At 38.6% G+C, this 15,339-nt stretch overlaps 1 protein-coding gene and 1 long non-coding RNA gene across 2 annotated transcripts; both read right to left on the bottom strand.

Annotated features, from left to right (window-relative positions):
* Positions 1-1,793: 1,793 nt before the first annotated feature.
* LOC138900724 (uncharacterized) lies at positions 1,794-3,713 on the bottom strand. Its single transcript, XR_011411946.1, has 2 exons — positions 3,287-3,713; positions 1,794-2,168 (listed from the first exon to the last, which is right to left on the bottom strand). It is a non-coding gene; the product is annotated as an uncharacterized lncRNA (long non-coding RNA).
* Positions 3,714-13,325: 9,612 nt separating this feature from the next.
* LOC138901161 (uncharacterized) lies at positions 13,326-14,357 on the bottom strand. The gene has a single exon (XM_070188904.1). It carries the CDS (start codon positions 14,355-14,357, stop codon positions 13,326-13,328), a length of 1,032 nt encoding a protein of 343 aa, XP_070045005.1.
* Between the last annotated feature and the right edge of the window lie 982 nt (positions 14,358-15,339).

The following is a 15,339-nucleotide window of genomic DNA, read 5'->3' as shown; positions in this document are numbered from 1 at the left end:
CAATATTAGAAACAACAACAATAATAGAAATAAATTAAATAACTCATTTATAATAATTGAAGCCAACTCAACAGTCATAACCAATTATCATTTCCATCAATTCAGTTGCAGCGTGCAACCCGCTCTCACAATATATTCACATTCAATTCTATTGCAGTGTGCAACCCGCTCTCACAATATATTCATTTTTAATCAAGTCTGTTGCGGCGTGCAACCCGATCCTCCAATATGGACTCTTAATAAGTCTGTTGCGGCGTGCAACCCGATCCTCCAATATAGACTTTTAATAAGTCTGTTGCGGCGTGCAACCCGATTCTCTAATATAGACTTTTAATAAGTCTGTTGCGGCGTGCAACCCGATCCTCCAATATATTCATTATAATCAATTCTGTTGCGGCGTGCAACCCGCTCCTCCAGTATATTCATTTACCAATTCTTATAGAAGAATTTTTTTCAATAAATGCAATAATTAATATGAAATTATAAGACAACAAGCATACAATAATTATGATTTACTCATGAAACAGACAATGTCAAATAGCAAATTATGATAGAAATCAGGGAGAAAATAGGTAGTTTAATATTTAATATGTTAAATATCAAATAACAATTAAGACACATAATTCAAGTAGCATGTAACAATTAATGCAGGAATTAAAAAATTAATATTGTCACACCCCCTTTTCTACCCGCAAGGTAATATTGTGGGGATTAAAGAGTTTTTTCAATTAAAGTGACAAAATTGAGTAGCGATTATTTTATTTACAGAGTCGCCACTTGAAATTGATTTTTGTTGGTGTTCCAAGTCACCTTTTATTTGAATCCCTAATCAAAGGAAGATTTGACTCTATTATTATTGGTCTGCGAAAACAAAGTCCGGGTAAGGAATTCTGTTAACCGGGGAGAAGGTGTAAGGCATTCTCCGAATCCGTGGTTCTAGCACGGTCGCTTTTATTGACTAAAATTTGGCTTGAATTATTTTTGGATAAAGTGTGTATTATTTGCCTTAAGTTACTATTGTCTAGTACCGCTTAATAATTAATAATTTTGGCCTAGGAGCGTGCAAGCACACAAGGTCCTTATTTGATTATATGTATTAAAACAAAGAACGTGTCGGTACACATGGTTTAAATACAATTAATATTGAAGAGTCAAGGAGCGGGAATGCACATATGACTACTTTATTAATATAAAAATTAATAATAACGACCAAGGACCGTGTATGAACACATGGTCTATATCTCAAACGTGCCTAAAATTGCCTATCGCTTAAATTAATTAAAAAAAGCGCTTCTTTTTTATATTTATTACTTGTTCGACTGAAAAAATAATAATATTATTATTAAAAATAATTTTCACTAATGCAAGACTTTAAACCCGGGTAAACTTATGTTAAACTTTTATGGTATTGGGCCACTTATTTTATTTAACAAAAGACAATTTATTGGTTTTAAAGAAAATGCCCATCTTACTTTCTATTGTCATTGGGCCTACAAATTTTAGCTTATTTGGTCCATGTTGCTTAAGAGCCTCGATGACCGAGACAACACAAAATAACAAGTATTCTTCTAAGCCCAAATTGCTTCTTACGTTGATGTCCAAACTAAAAATTATTTTTTTCATAAAAGAAACTTACATGCTAATTATTATCTTTTATCTTCTTAACCAACTTATTTCTTAAAGACTAACATAATATTTCTACTCACCTACACCAACATGGCACTAATCAAACTACACTCATTAACAACATAAAAATCATGACTAAATATAAAAACTACAAAAAACGGTAATACTTCAATGCTAAAGAGAAGAACTATATTAAGTATAACATTATGTTGACTATAATTTAAAGCATCAAAATATTTGAAGTTAGAAGTTTTTCTTAGATAATTATACATGAACCATGAAAGTAACTCACGGAAAAAAAAAGATGCCCAAACTAAACAAACATGGTTAAAAGTGGGGTCTTTATCTTTTCCTTAAACTAAGCAATCTTAACCGAATGCAATTTCAATCACATATATAAAGAAGAAAACGATAATTTAACTAATCTTTAACAGATTTACATAATGATAATACTAATATAACATTCATCTTGAAATAAAATCAGATCCAATATGTTCCATCAACCAAACCGGGATCAAATCCTTCTTATTATCATCAAGAATCTGCAATATAAGAATTTGAAAGTTACCTGGTTTGTAGAATAATAAAATACAGCAGTGCAGCAACAAAAAATTCAGCAGCAAATACAGTAGAAACAGCAGCAACTCAAGTGTTAAGACAACCCAGAAAACTCAACAAAGATGCTTGAAACTGGTAGCTATCAACTTCACAAATTGCCTAAGGGATCTTTTTATTTTTCTCGAGGTTTTTGCACTAAAATAATCCTCACAAAACACTGAAATTTCAGCTTGTTATATGTATTAAGCTGCTGATTTTTCTCAAAGATATATATTTTTTTTGCAACTCTCCAAGATGTGTTTAAGTATAAGATAGAGTGTCCCCCTTTTCAGTGAGTAAGGAACTCTACATTCTAAGTGTAAGACAGTCCCTTTTATAGGAGAAAAATAGCCCTTTCAATAGGCAAATAAAGTTAGATTTTTGGACAGATTTTGGTTCACCAAAAATCTGTCTAAAAGACTGACTTTGTGTGCTAAACACTGTTCAAGGTCTGTCCCAAAGATGAAAGGACAACCTGAAAATCTGCTGTGTCAGAAGCAAGGAGAAAAAATATCCTTTCAGCCACCCTACTAGTAAAAGTAAGCTACTATTACCCTATTTTGTGATAAAATAAACTAAACTCCAGATTTTAAACATCAACAACAAACTACTTGCTCAACACAAATCAAACTTGGACAACTATGAACTGACAAAGCATAGACGAGACTAAAAACGTAATTGAACTAAGTATTAAAACCAACTTGATGGGAATGAATTGGATTTGTGCAAACTAATTACTAAACAAATAACTAAATTCACAAACTAATTCTCAAAACAGAACGAGCATCGTTAATAATCGAACAACGACTAACAACAACTAAATAATCGACTAACTAAGTGAACGATTTAATTAATACACTAAAGATCATATTTAAATCAATAACGAATCTAACAAACCACTAAACTAAATAGAGATAGCTAATTAAATAAACCTAACTTGAAACTCTAATTAACAAGAAATAACCAAAACAGAAAAAATAAATAAATAAATATATAAAAAAATCAGAAACTAATCTACTAAATAAAAAAAATCAGAAATTAATTAAAGAGATGACGATTATACCTAACAAGTATGCTTGAAGCCGAAAAATAGCTAAAATGGGGGTTCGGGGCATTTTGGCGGTGGTGAGGCGGTGGAGCCGTGGCGGCGACGGGGATTTTGGGGGTGAAATGGGTAGGAAAAGATAGGTCTCGTGGAGCTCTATCCATTCATGTATGTGTTGTAGGGTGATGTTGGCCGGAGCTTCAAGAATTTGGACCAAAAAGTGGCGGCTAAAGTTTCTTAGATCTAAAATTCAAGGAGTTTGAGGGTTTTTTGAAGGAATTGGTTTGGAGATATGGGAAGAGGAGGTTGTGGAGATTATATGGTGTTAATTTGGAGGTGTTTGGAGGTGGTCCGCCGTCGGTGGGTGATTTCCGGCGGCGGCGGCGACGGTGGAGAGAAGAGAGAGAAGAGAGAGAGAGAAGAGAGAAAGAGTTATGGGTGAAATGAGGAAAAGTTTCAGATTTTTGAGGCTTTAAATACCTCTTGAGAGATCAAATACGGACCATTAGATCAATGAGTGATCAATGGGTGAGATTTGATCTTGGGTCACTTAATGAAACGACGTAGTTTTGAGGCAAAACTACGTCGTTCCGGACCCTTTCAAAGGCAGCCCCTTATCTTGCACTTTTGGCCACTTTCTCTTTCAAATTTGGCCTAATTTCTTTCTTAATCCTACTTATTAAACTAAATTTACACAAACAAATAAATTAATTAAGTAACTTATTCAAATGATCAATTAACTAGATTAATTCACCAATTGAATAGTTAGTTAATTCCTAAAATGCACAAATAAAGAAAGAACTATTTTTTGGTATTTTTATGATAGGAAATATGCAATCAAAGACACAAAAAATTGGAAAATATAATTAAAGCAACAAAACACTAATGACTTTAGGAGGTGTTAAAATAGTACAAAAATTAGGTATTCACAGCTGCCCTCTTTGCTCGAGAATATGAAGAGTTTTCGTGCAAAGAAAAGTGAATGCCATGGCTAATTTTTGCTCACATATTACTCCAATGAAAGCATTTTTTTAAATGGTGACCGAACCCTGCTTCCGAGGTAGCCTACATATCCTTATTTAGAGGAATCAGGTCAGTGTAGTTCTGGGAAAATTTGGTAGCTGGGACTACCAGACACTAGATTTAAGACTGTTGTTGCTGCTGCTACTGTTACTTGCTGCTTGCATCAAAAGGAAAAGAGAAAGAACTACATATGTTTGGAAACTAAGAGTTACAAAATTCCTAATCTATGTGTCTTGTGGAGTCAAATCTTGATTCTTGACCTGCTCGCTTGTGTTGACCTTAGATTGGATCTTGATGCTCTTTGAGGAAAGGATCATGGCCCATTCTCGATTGCTTGCTTTCCGGATCAGAGTTCGGGAAAATGAAACTCGAGAAGCTGGGCTGCTGACACATTATCCAAGCTAACTCCAACTATCTTGTGACCGAAAACTTCTTTATTATGATGAGAAAGCTGAAACTGCAAGCTTTAATCGTCACAACATGTGCTCTACGGCAGGGCCTGCAAAGCCATCAAAGACAAACAAAACGAACAAAATTTTCTGCCCCAGTTTGGCACTGAGAAAATTTTGCAAGTTATTGGGTAGAACTGCAAGGCATCTTATTTTATTTGAAAAATTCAAAAATGAAACTAAAGGCTCCGAAAAGGATGTTCTTATCTTAGGTATAAAATTGATATAACTTGGATTTAGGAGGTGCGTGCCCAATGGGTATCGTTGGAATGGCTGTGAGATTGAAGGACTCGAACTAGGAATTGCATCTCCTTGGAATAATGACTCATATTAGGGAGTGCATCTCCTATTAAAATGAATACGGTTGACTCAAGCTAGGAAGTGTGTCTCCTACGAGTGAGGTTGAAAGACTCGGACTAGGAAGTGCGTCTCCTAGGATTAATGGTTCAATTCAACCCATACCCTAAAAGTTCGATTCACAAGAACAAATCGTAAACCCTAGATTCTAACTAAACTATTCATGACAATACAAAGTTAATAATTCAATTCTAACTAAACTATTCAAGATAATACAAACTCAAAATTGAAACACTCATCAATTAAAACTAATTCATAACTAATTGACTAATTAACAAAACTAATTAGTTAATAAAATTAATTAACAAAACTAATTAAAATAAAACCTAAACCCTAATCCTCAATAAAGTGTGTCTCCTATTGGAATGACTCAAGCTAGGAAGTGCGTCTCCTACGAGTGAGGTTGAAAGACTTGGAGGGAATGTAACCAGGGGTTGGCGCCCTGTATCACTGAGAACGAATGTAACCAGGGGTTGGCACCCTGTATCACTAACAAAGAATATAACCAGGGGTTGGCGCCCTGTATCACTAAGGGGGAATATAATCAAGGGTTGGCGCCCAAACTAGGAAGTGCATCTCCTACGAGTGAGGTTGAAAGACTTGGAGGGAATGTAACTAGGGGTTGGCACCCTGTATCACTGAGAACGAATGTAACCAGGGGTTGGCGCCGTGTATCACTAACAAAGAATGTAACCAGGGGTTGGCTCCCTGTATCACTAATGGGGAATATAATCAAGGTTTGGCGCCCAAACTAGGAAGTGCGTCTCCTACGAGTGAGGTTGAAAGACTTGGAGGGAATGTAACCAGGGGTTGTCTCCCTGTATCACTGAGAACGAATGTAACCAGGGGTTGGCGCCCTGTATCACTCAAAAAGAATGTAACCAGGGGTTGGCGCCCTGTATCACTAAGGGGGAATATAATCAAGGGTTGGCGCCCAAACTAGGAAGTGCGTCTCCTACGAGTGAGGTTGAAAGACTTGGAGGGAATGTAACCAGGGGTTGGCGCCCTGTGTCACTGAGAAAGAATGTAACTAGAGGTTGGCGCCCTGTATCACTAACAAAGAATGTAACCAGGGTTTGGCGCCCTGTATCACTAAGGAGGAATATAGTCAAGGGTTGGCACCATAACTAGGAAGTGCGTCTCCTACGAGTGAGGTTGAAAGACTTGGAGGGAATGTAACCAGGGGTTGGCGCCCTGTATCACTGAGAACGAATGTAACCAGGGGTTGGCGCCCTGTATCACTAACAAAGAATGTAACCAGGGGTTGGCGCCCTGTATCACTAAGGGGGAATATAATCAAGGGTTGGCGCCCGGTATCACTAGGGGGAATATAATCAAGGGTTGGTGCCCAAACTAGGAAGTGCGTCTCCTACGAGCGAGGTTGAAAGACTTGGAGGGAATGTAACCAGGGGTTGGCGCCCTGTGTCACTAAGAATGAATGTAACCAGGGGTTGGCGCCCTGTATCACTAACAAAGAATGTAACCAGGGGTTGGCGCCCTGTATCACTAAGGAGAAATATAGTCAAGTCCATAACTAGGAAGTGCGTCTCCTACGAGTGAGGTTGAAAGACTTGGAGGGAATGTAACCAGGGGTTGGCGCCCTGTATCACTGAGAACGAATGTAACCAGGGGTTGGCGCCCTGTATCACTAACAAAGAATGTAACCAGGGGTTGGCGCCCTGTATCACTAAAGGGGAATATAATCAAGGTTTGGCGCCCAAACCAGGAAGTGCGTCTCCTACGAGTGAGGTTGAAAGACTTGGAGGGAATGTAACCAGGGGTTGGCACCCTGTATCACTGAGAACGAATGTAACCAGGGGTTGACGCCCTGTATCACTAACAAAGAATGTAACCAGGGGTTGGCGCCCTGTATCACTAAGGGGGAATATAATCAAGGGTTGGCGCCCAAACTAGAAAGTGCGTCTCCTACGAGTGAGGTTGAAAGACTTGGAGGGAATGTAACCAGGGGTTGGCGCCCTGTGTCACTGAGAATGAATGTAACCAGGGGTTGGCGCCCTGTATCACTAACAAAGAATGTAACCAGGGGTTGGCACCCTGTATCACTAAGAAGGAATATAATCAAGGGTTGGCACCCTGTATCAGTGAGAAAGAATGTAATCAGGGGTTGGCACCCTGTATTACCAAGAGAGAATATAGCCAGGGATTGGGCACCCTTTATCGCTGAGAGAATATAACCAAGGGATGGCGCATTGTATCACTTAGAGAGAAAGTAAGCAGGGATAGGATACCTTGTATTAAAGTGGAACCTCACTAAGGATTAATGTACCTTAGGTTGGAAAATACATCTAGGAATTGGTGTACCCTATACTGAACATGCGACTAGGGTGTGGTGTGCCATATATCAAAATGGGACCTCAACTAAGGACTGATGTACCTTATGCTGGAAAATGCAGTGGTTGATGAAGTAGTTATGGGCATGCCTAGAAAGCAGAAGTAGAGTCTTTGAATAACTTACATTTGGTACATTCGTACTTTGAGAACTTCATTTCTACGCTACTTTGTTTCCTGCTTCAAACAAAGAAAGATTTGTGAGTTTAACAGTGGTGGTCGGTTTGTGGCCTTGATGCCCTGAGTAGTTTGAATTTGCGGCTACCTTGCTGAAAAAGAACTGATTCTTTCAGCGCGATATCGAGTTGCTCGGATACTCTGTATTGCTTTCTCGAAATCTTGGTTTTCCATCGTTGCCCTCGACTATTTTCATACCCGAATGTCTAAGGTGATGTTGAACCTTGTCTATAAAGCACGTCTTCACTTTGGAGGTTTTTTCGTTTAAAAATCAAACTTGATTATCTTGCACCCGATATCAGTTTGTGTCTGTGGTGCTATCAGCTTTGCCCATGAAGCAAGTCTTACTTAGTGACTTTTTCGATTTCTTCGAAACACTTTGTTCGGTTTATCAGAGGAAATCAGAGTTGGATTTGTGCCTTTGTCAATACCGTGTATGCCTTACATCATTTATTTTGCACTTACGGGGAACGATGACCAATTTTGTGTCCCTTTCTTTGTTGGCTTCTAAGCAAATAGACCAACAAAGTTTTCTCTTTGGAACTTTCGTCTTCATGAAACCTCAGATATCGTTTAATCTCAACAACTTATTGTGCATGTTGCCTTCTAGATATGTCCTCTTTGATGTGCTAGGATAGAACTCGTTTTGTATAGTTAGAAAGCTGGTAACAGATTTTGAAATCATTTCTCTTTTGTTTTTATAAATACTGACTCAAAATAATAATGCAAATGAATAAAATGACGCGATGTGAAAATGAGAAAAAATAGTATTTAACTGAAAAATGACACTTTACGAGGAGAGAAACATAGAATGGGCTCTTTTGAATATGGTAGTCAAGCTTTAATGATCATGACATGCATTTTGGATTGAGCGGCCAAATCTATCCAGCCAATCTACCCTTTTTACTTATTGTTCCCTTTCGTCTTTGAAGTTGGCCTCTTTGTGCCAATCATTTGCATAAAATCATAGCTCACCTTCGACAGGTAGTGCCCCGGAAGGTTTTCACCAACCGATCTCTCTCATTTATTTATCTCTACTTACCATCACCTTACAGTGCCCATGAGGGTTTTCACTAGTAAAACTCTCTCATTTTTTTTGTTTTTTTTTTGTGAGCAACTTGACATTGTTCTATGTCATGTGACAACTGTTGCTTATAACGCGCTTCACTTGGCATTCTTAGAGATTAATTGGGAGGTCTTTATTTGTATGAATTTTGGATAAGGTTAAAAAGAAAGGGTTGTATGAAGGCTCAAAATAGACTCAAGATGATGGGGTTGTATACTTACAACTCTTGGAATCGACTCTTCATAAAAACATAAATAAAAAATAAAAACTCCCGCCCCAGTTTCAGATACTGGGGAATTTTTATTTTTTGATTTGGTTGGACTGAACCCTAGTATAGAGCTGCCTACGTATCCTTTAAAGGAATCAAGTCAAACGTAGTTCAAACTAACACGAAAGATTTCTTTGTTGTCTTTTTTTTTTCATTTTTTCATTTTTCTTTTCTCCTTTCCTTTTCTTTTCTTCTCTTTTTTTTTAAACAACAAATTGACCTAGCTCCTATTTTCTGGTGGCATTTTTTTTTGTGTTTTTTTTTTCATATTTTTTTTTTGACCTTTGACTCTATAGTTGATTCCAAAAGAGGGGGGTCAAAGAAAAATAAAACAGGTTCAAAAGGAGTGACGAAGGGTATAAGTATTTAGGTAGCAGAAAAATGGTCTCCCGCCTCAAGAATGCCAAACATACTATCTCTTCACAGGTTCGACATTGATAGACATGAATGTCTTCTTGATTTTGTTAGTTGTACAGCTTCGTAGTCAATATCTTGTTCGCAACAAATGATCTTTCACAAATTGGAGCCACATTTTATTGGTCTTTGCCTTGATGTGAAATGATACATTTCAGTACCAACTAATCTATTTTAAATTTCCTGGAATGCACCTTCTTTGGAGATTTGGGTCATCTTTCATGATATGATTAGATTATGGCAGGTCGTGGCCAAAGAGCCCTTCATCGATTACTCCGACTAGGCTTCAAAACTTTCAATTATCCTTAAGCCGGTATTCATGATAGGTTTGAGATAAACATCTTTAATCTCTATGGATATAACTATATTGGTTCCATGTGACACAGGCTTATCATCAAAGTTCTTCAACTTCTTATTTATCCTTCGAGTATTTTTTCTCGATTCAATTCAAGATTAGACAGGCTTTCTAAAATCTAGCCGAAAACTCTGCATGCATGTCATGTCACTAAAATTGGCGTGAAAAAAACTATATATGCAAAAGAACCATACATAGTGGATTAAAATGAGACAAAGCGAAAAGTTGCATTTTATTGATTAAAGGATAGAGAGGTTTGATGACACGACAAACAAACAACATCTGGATCACCACCTCGAAATAATACGGATGATAGAAATTATGACAAAATAAGTTACCAAGACTCCTTCCTGGCAAGGTGGGGAGTGTCTTTCCAATTATCAAGCTCAAACATCTTAGCTACGAATTTGCGCATCAGCATCAAACAGGACCTTCAACAATTTTGATTGCCTTGCATTCAGCGGACAGGTTCTTGACATTTTTCACCAAACCGTACCCATATTCTTTATCATTGTAAATCATATGAACATTGCGTGCTTGTTCATGACGTTTAGGATGCCATTATCTTGAACCACGATCATTACTTCTTGAATTATCATTTCTATTTCCTTTTTCAAAGCCCGACAATCCTCAATGCTATGCCCATATGTTGGCGATTGGATGTCTTGGCATAAGACTGAGCATTGAATGTTGCATACTGTGGAGCAACTGAGTATCGTGGATCCGGGGGTTGAGATGTTCCCCTTTGGCCTCTTTTTGCCCGTGATGCCATCATGGCCTCCTCATCTTTCTTCTTTTGATTAACAAGGTTGTCCGGCCTATTCTGGATTTCTTGGGTGGCTGCTTTGAGAGCTACTTGACTTATAATCCGGCCAGTATTGAGGCCATTCTCGATCATTTCTCCTATCTTGATTGCGTCAGCAAAAGGTCTGCCCATTGCGGACATCATATTTTGAAAATAATCAAGATCCTGAGCCTGAAGGAAGACAGTGATTAACTCATTGTCATACATGGGTGGCTTAACTCTAGATGCTTGCTCTCTCCACCTAACGGCATACTCCATGAAGCTTTCAGTCGGCCTTTTCTTCACATTGGACAGGGAATTGCGATCTGACGCAATGTCAATGTTGTACTGAAATTGTTTGATGAAGGCTTGGGCCATGTCATCCCAAATGTGCCAGTGAGAGACATCTTGGTCAATGAACCATTCAGAGGCTACCCCCACAAGGCTCTCCCCGAAATAAGCCATCAACAACTCTTCTTTTCCTATCGCGCCCCTCAGCTGGTTGCAATACTTTTTCAAGTGGGCGATAGGGTCACCGTGTCCATCATATTTCTCAAATTTTGGGGTCTTGAACCTGGTGGAAATTGGATGTGAGGAAACAAGCATGAATTACTAAATGAGACATTTTTGTGACCACCTAGTCCTTGTATGTTCTTTATGTTCTGCTCAAGACTTTTCATTTTCCTGACCATCTCATCTGGCTCTCCTGTCTTGAGAGCCTTTTGATTTTCTGTAGGTGACTCATACTGTAGGGTCTGATTGTGTGGAGTTGAAACCTTAAAAGCCATATCTGGAGAGTAGCACTGGCCATCATAAGCATGATATAATGGCTCGATGTTTGGTCTCGTCATAGGATTTGGTGGCGGGATTGTATACACTGGCACACCAGACATAACGAGAAGGGTGTTCCTAACCGGTGCGGCAGGAGGTCGTACATTGGAAGTACCAGGGGCGGCAGGGAAATTGTAATTTGGCACATACCCCGGAGGCAGAATGTGATCACTCATTGTGGGGAGCAGTGGTTGAGTATCCTGGGGTAAGTGTAAGTTCCCTCTGAGGGACCCAAGCCTGATACACGTCATACAGTTGTCGTTTCAATCTTCTTACTTCCTCCGACTCTTGCTCAACTGATTGACCTTGAGGGTCGTCACTAACCACCTCGATTTCATCATTGTTAGCCATTGCGACCTTCTTCTTAGATCGGATAAAGTAATGATGTGTTACCAGTTTCACCACAAACCAACCACCTTAAACTTACTAGATAAGTGACAACAAACGTGTTAGGGTTAAGCATTTTACAAATATGAATCAGACGTAATATGCCATGATCCTACCAATATCACCACTTCTAACATGCTTTTGGAAGGCTTCATATTTTATTCCGGCTTATAAGGTTGCTGCATATTATTTTCTCTCTTTCTTCTCTTTTCTTCTTCTTCTTCTCTCTCTTTTTTATTTTTATTTTTTACTCCTTTTATCTTCTTCCCTTTATTTTAGAATTATTGAGAAATATTTCGATCGAACCTTTTGGGGATTGCCTACGTATCATGTCGCCGCATGAATCAGATCGTTACGTAGTTCAGGGACATGCCGATTTTTTTTTTTTACAAAACAAAGTTTTCCTCTCTTCCTTTTTCTTTTTTTTTTAAATGTACAAAAAACAACATTTTTTTGTTTCATTTTCGAATTTTTCTAAAACAAAATCTTTTTCATTGATTTTCGGATTTTTTTTTTTGATACAAGACAAAGGAAAATTACATAAAGATACAACCTAAAAGACAAATATTTAAATAAGACTAGACCCGACTCAAAACAAACTTTTTTTTTAAAAAAAGAAAAGAAATTAATAAAAAAAATAAAAGGCAAAACAACAAGACTCAAAACACCAAAAGACTTTTACAGTTTCGATGACTACAAATGAACAATCAAAGTGGACTGCCAACTAAAAGAAGACTCTAATCTCTGCATGAGAATCCACCGGCATCATTGTAGTCAAAGTGCTTATTCCTACGGCTGATCTCCCATATCATGGTATATGCGCTTCAAGTCTCTGGCAATGTGGCGTGCAAAGTTGGGCGCTACCGTAGCAAATTGCTCTCGGGTCAAACCCTAACAAGTCACACACCCTCGAGCGGTATAAGTAGCCACTTCATAGACCCTCCTTCTAACATGCTCCTGGCTCTGACTTAAAAACTGGATCTGTCGCTCATGGTTATTGGCTATGTCCGATATATCCGCCTCGTGTTGTAATGCTAGATTTAGCTGGTTCTGGACCTTTGCTAGCTCATTCTCTACCTGGTTCTTACCTGGTTCTGCAACCTTGGCCCGAGCCCTTAGATCATGAATGATAGGGATGTGATGCATTTCTTCGTGCTTTGGAATGGCTGGTTTGCCGAAGTTGTTCTTGAAGCGCTTGAACCTCATGTGTCAGTCTGATTTTCACCTCTTCAAACTCAATGCACTGCAAATCCATATTCACGTTGGCGATACTTATATCCTTACGTAGAGCCCGGATGATGGATTCATAATCTCTTGTTATTTCTTCCTTGGCATGCCCTACTCTTGTTCTGATTTCAGCCTCCCATTCTGTCGTGCTCTTCAGAACTGTCTCTTGCCTGGATCTAAAAGCATCTTGGTCATAGAACCACTCAAAATATGCCGGGTCTAACTCTCCTCGATCCTGATCTTCCACCATAGTGTGAGATTCAAGCACCTTAATTTCATCCCAAACCTGTTGAGCATAAGCCTCATGAACAAGATCCTCTGATATTACCTCCCATGTGAATCTTTGCATGTGCTCCACTGTGGGCACTACTTATTTTCGACCTAACTGGCGTAGGGCTCTCATAGGCACATACGGTTGAAAACCCCGAAGACCCATCAAAAACGAATGGTGGTAAGATCTGTATTTGACTTCTTTTGGTGAGAACCAGTGGTAGTTCCATGTGATTTCAGTAGCGGTCAACTTTTGAAGATGCCCTCTCCATGCTTCGACTCCCTTGGGAAAGCTACCGTATTCAGTCAAATCTTCAAACTCATCTCCAAGCTCATTGTAGCTCCAATGAACACTAAAATTTACCCGTGTTCGATGACTGAGAAGGTGCTCTAAAAACCATATTTGGAGTATGATGTTACAGCCTTCAAAGAAATCTTTTCCTTCCTGACACTTGGTCAGGGCAGGGTAAATATCAGACAATACCATAGGAATGATAGTGACGTCCTTTCGATGCAATAAAGTGGTGACTATGCCAGATAATCGAATATCAATATTTTTGTCATGCCTCGGGAAAACCATTATCCCTAGAAATGCCACTAGGAATGCTTTCCGCCCATGGCTTTGCCAAGCTTTGTATCCAATTTTATTATCAAGCTCCTTTCCGTGCTTTGAAAATCCACTTGGACACCCATACCTGTCGTACAAGAAATCCAATCGGACGTGCCCTCGTTCCACACTTGCTATTTTATTTTGGCTGATTGTCATCTGATCAAGGAACTCACTGCCAGTGACATCCCTTGAGGCCAAAGGTCTCTTCTTCCGAAGCTCATCACCTAACCTTGTGTATCCAGCTAACTCCTCCAAAGTGGGAGTCATTTCAAAACCATTAAAACGGAATACGTTGTAATTAGGATCCCAAAAATGCACCAATGCCTCGATTAAGTCCCTCCTTGGGTTGATCTCCATAATGTTCATAAAGTGACCCAGATGGTCCTTTATCTTTTCCTGCCCACAAATGCCCATATTTTCCCACCACTGTCTCAACAACCGGGGTGTTTTATGCACAAGCCAAATCTGTGAGGGCTCGTCATCTTTCGGTCTTTTGTCAGATCTTCTTTTCATTGTATCCATATCGCTCCTAAGTAGTAGAATATGAGGTTAGGACCGATGCAAGCTTAGATAATACAAAATTCTCTGATGCCTTGGGGTTTGACTCATGAAAGTTAGAAATGGCAATGTGGGACTCAAGTAACCGACCCTAACCATGTTTTGAAGTGAGGGTTTACTGAAATTGAGCGGACACTCTCGTTGGGAGATGATACAATTTCGAAAGATCATTCAATTGTGACCATAATGGCAAGACTTGACCAATTTGGACGGGGCACCGAACCATAAAAGGGTTGCTTACATATTTTACATAGGGTCAGGAATCGAGTGCGCGTAGTTCGTACAAGAGACAAAACTGGACTACAAAGCCTTCTTACAAAAATGAACCTTTCGCACTTCCAAAGAAGCTTTTGGGGCAGTCACAGCAAAATAGCCGAACATAGGGACAAAATGATAAAAAGTTGATAAAATAAATAAAATGGTTATTTTTACGAAAACGGCCCAAGCGATACTCCCGAGAGAGGCTTAAAGGTTGTCTCGGCAAATACTACAACCACAGGGACAAAATAATAAAAGGTAGACAAAAATAAAGAAAATGGCTATTTTTTCAAAAATGGCCCTTCGGTACTTCCGTTAAAGGTTTTAAGGGTGTCTCGGCAAAACGTCCAGATACAAGGGCCAAACAGTAAAAGCTGACCAAAAATAGCAAATTTGTTTTTTTGAAAATTTTATGCACATGCGTAATTTTTATGTTTTTTTTTTTTGAAAAATGTGGGCTGAACCCGATGGAGGTTGCCTACGTATCTCACATCCCGTGAGAATCAAACTCGCATAGTTCGGTGATAAAATTTCCAATGAAACTAACTATATTTTCTCTCTTTATGAAAATTTAATCATGGACACCAAACGCACCAAATCACTTCGGGCTTTTTTTTTTTTTTTTTTTAATTTTAAAAAGAACGAACATTTGTATATAAATCGGGAGCATGTTTTTATTTTTTTTTAT

Source organism: Nicotiana tomentosiformis, chromosome 11, assembly GCF_000390325.3.
Source record: "Nicotiana tomentosiformis chromosome 11, ASM39032v3, whole genome shotgun sequence".
Lineage (NCBI taxonomy): Eukaryota > Viridiplantae > Streptophyta > Magnoliopsida > Solanales > Solanaceae > Nicotiana > Nicotiana tomentosiformis.
The sequence above is the reverse complement of the archived record's forward strand: the minus strand, read 5'-3'. Positions and strand labels throughout refer to the sequence as shown.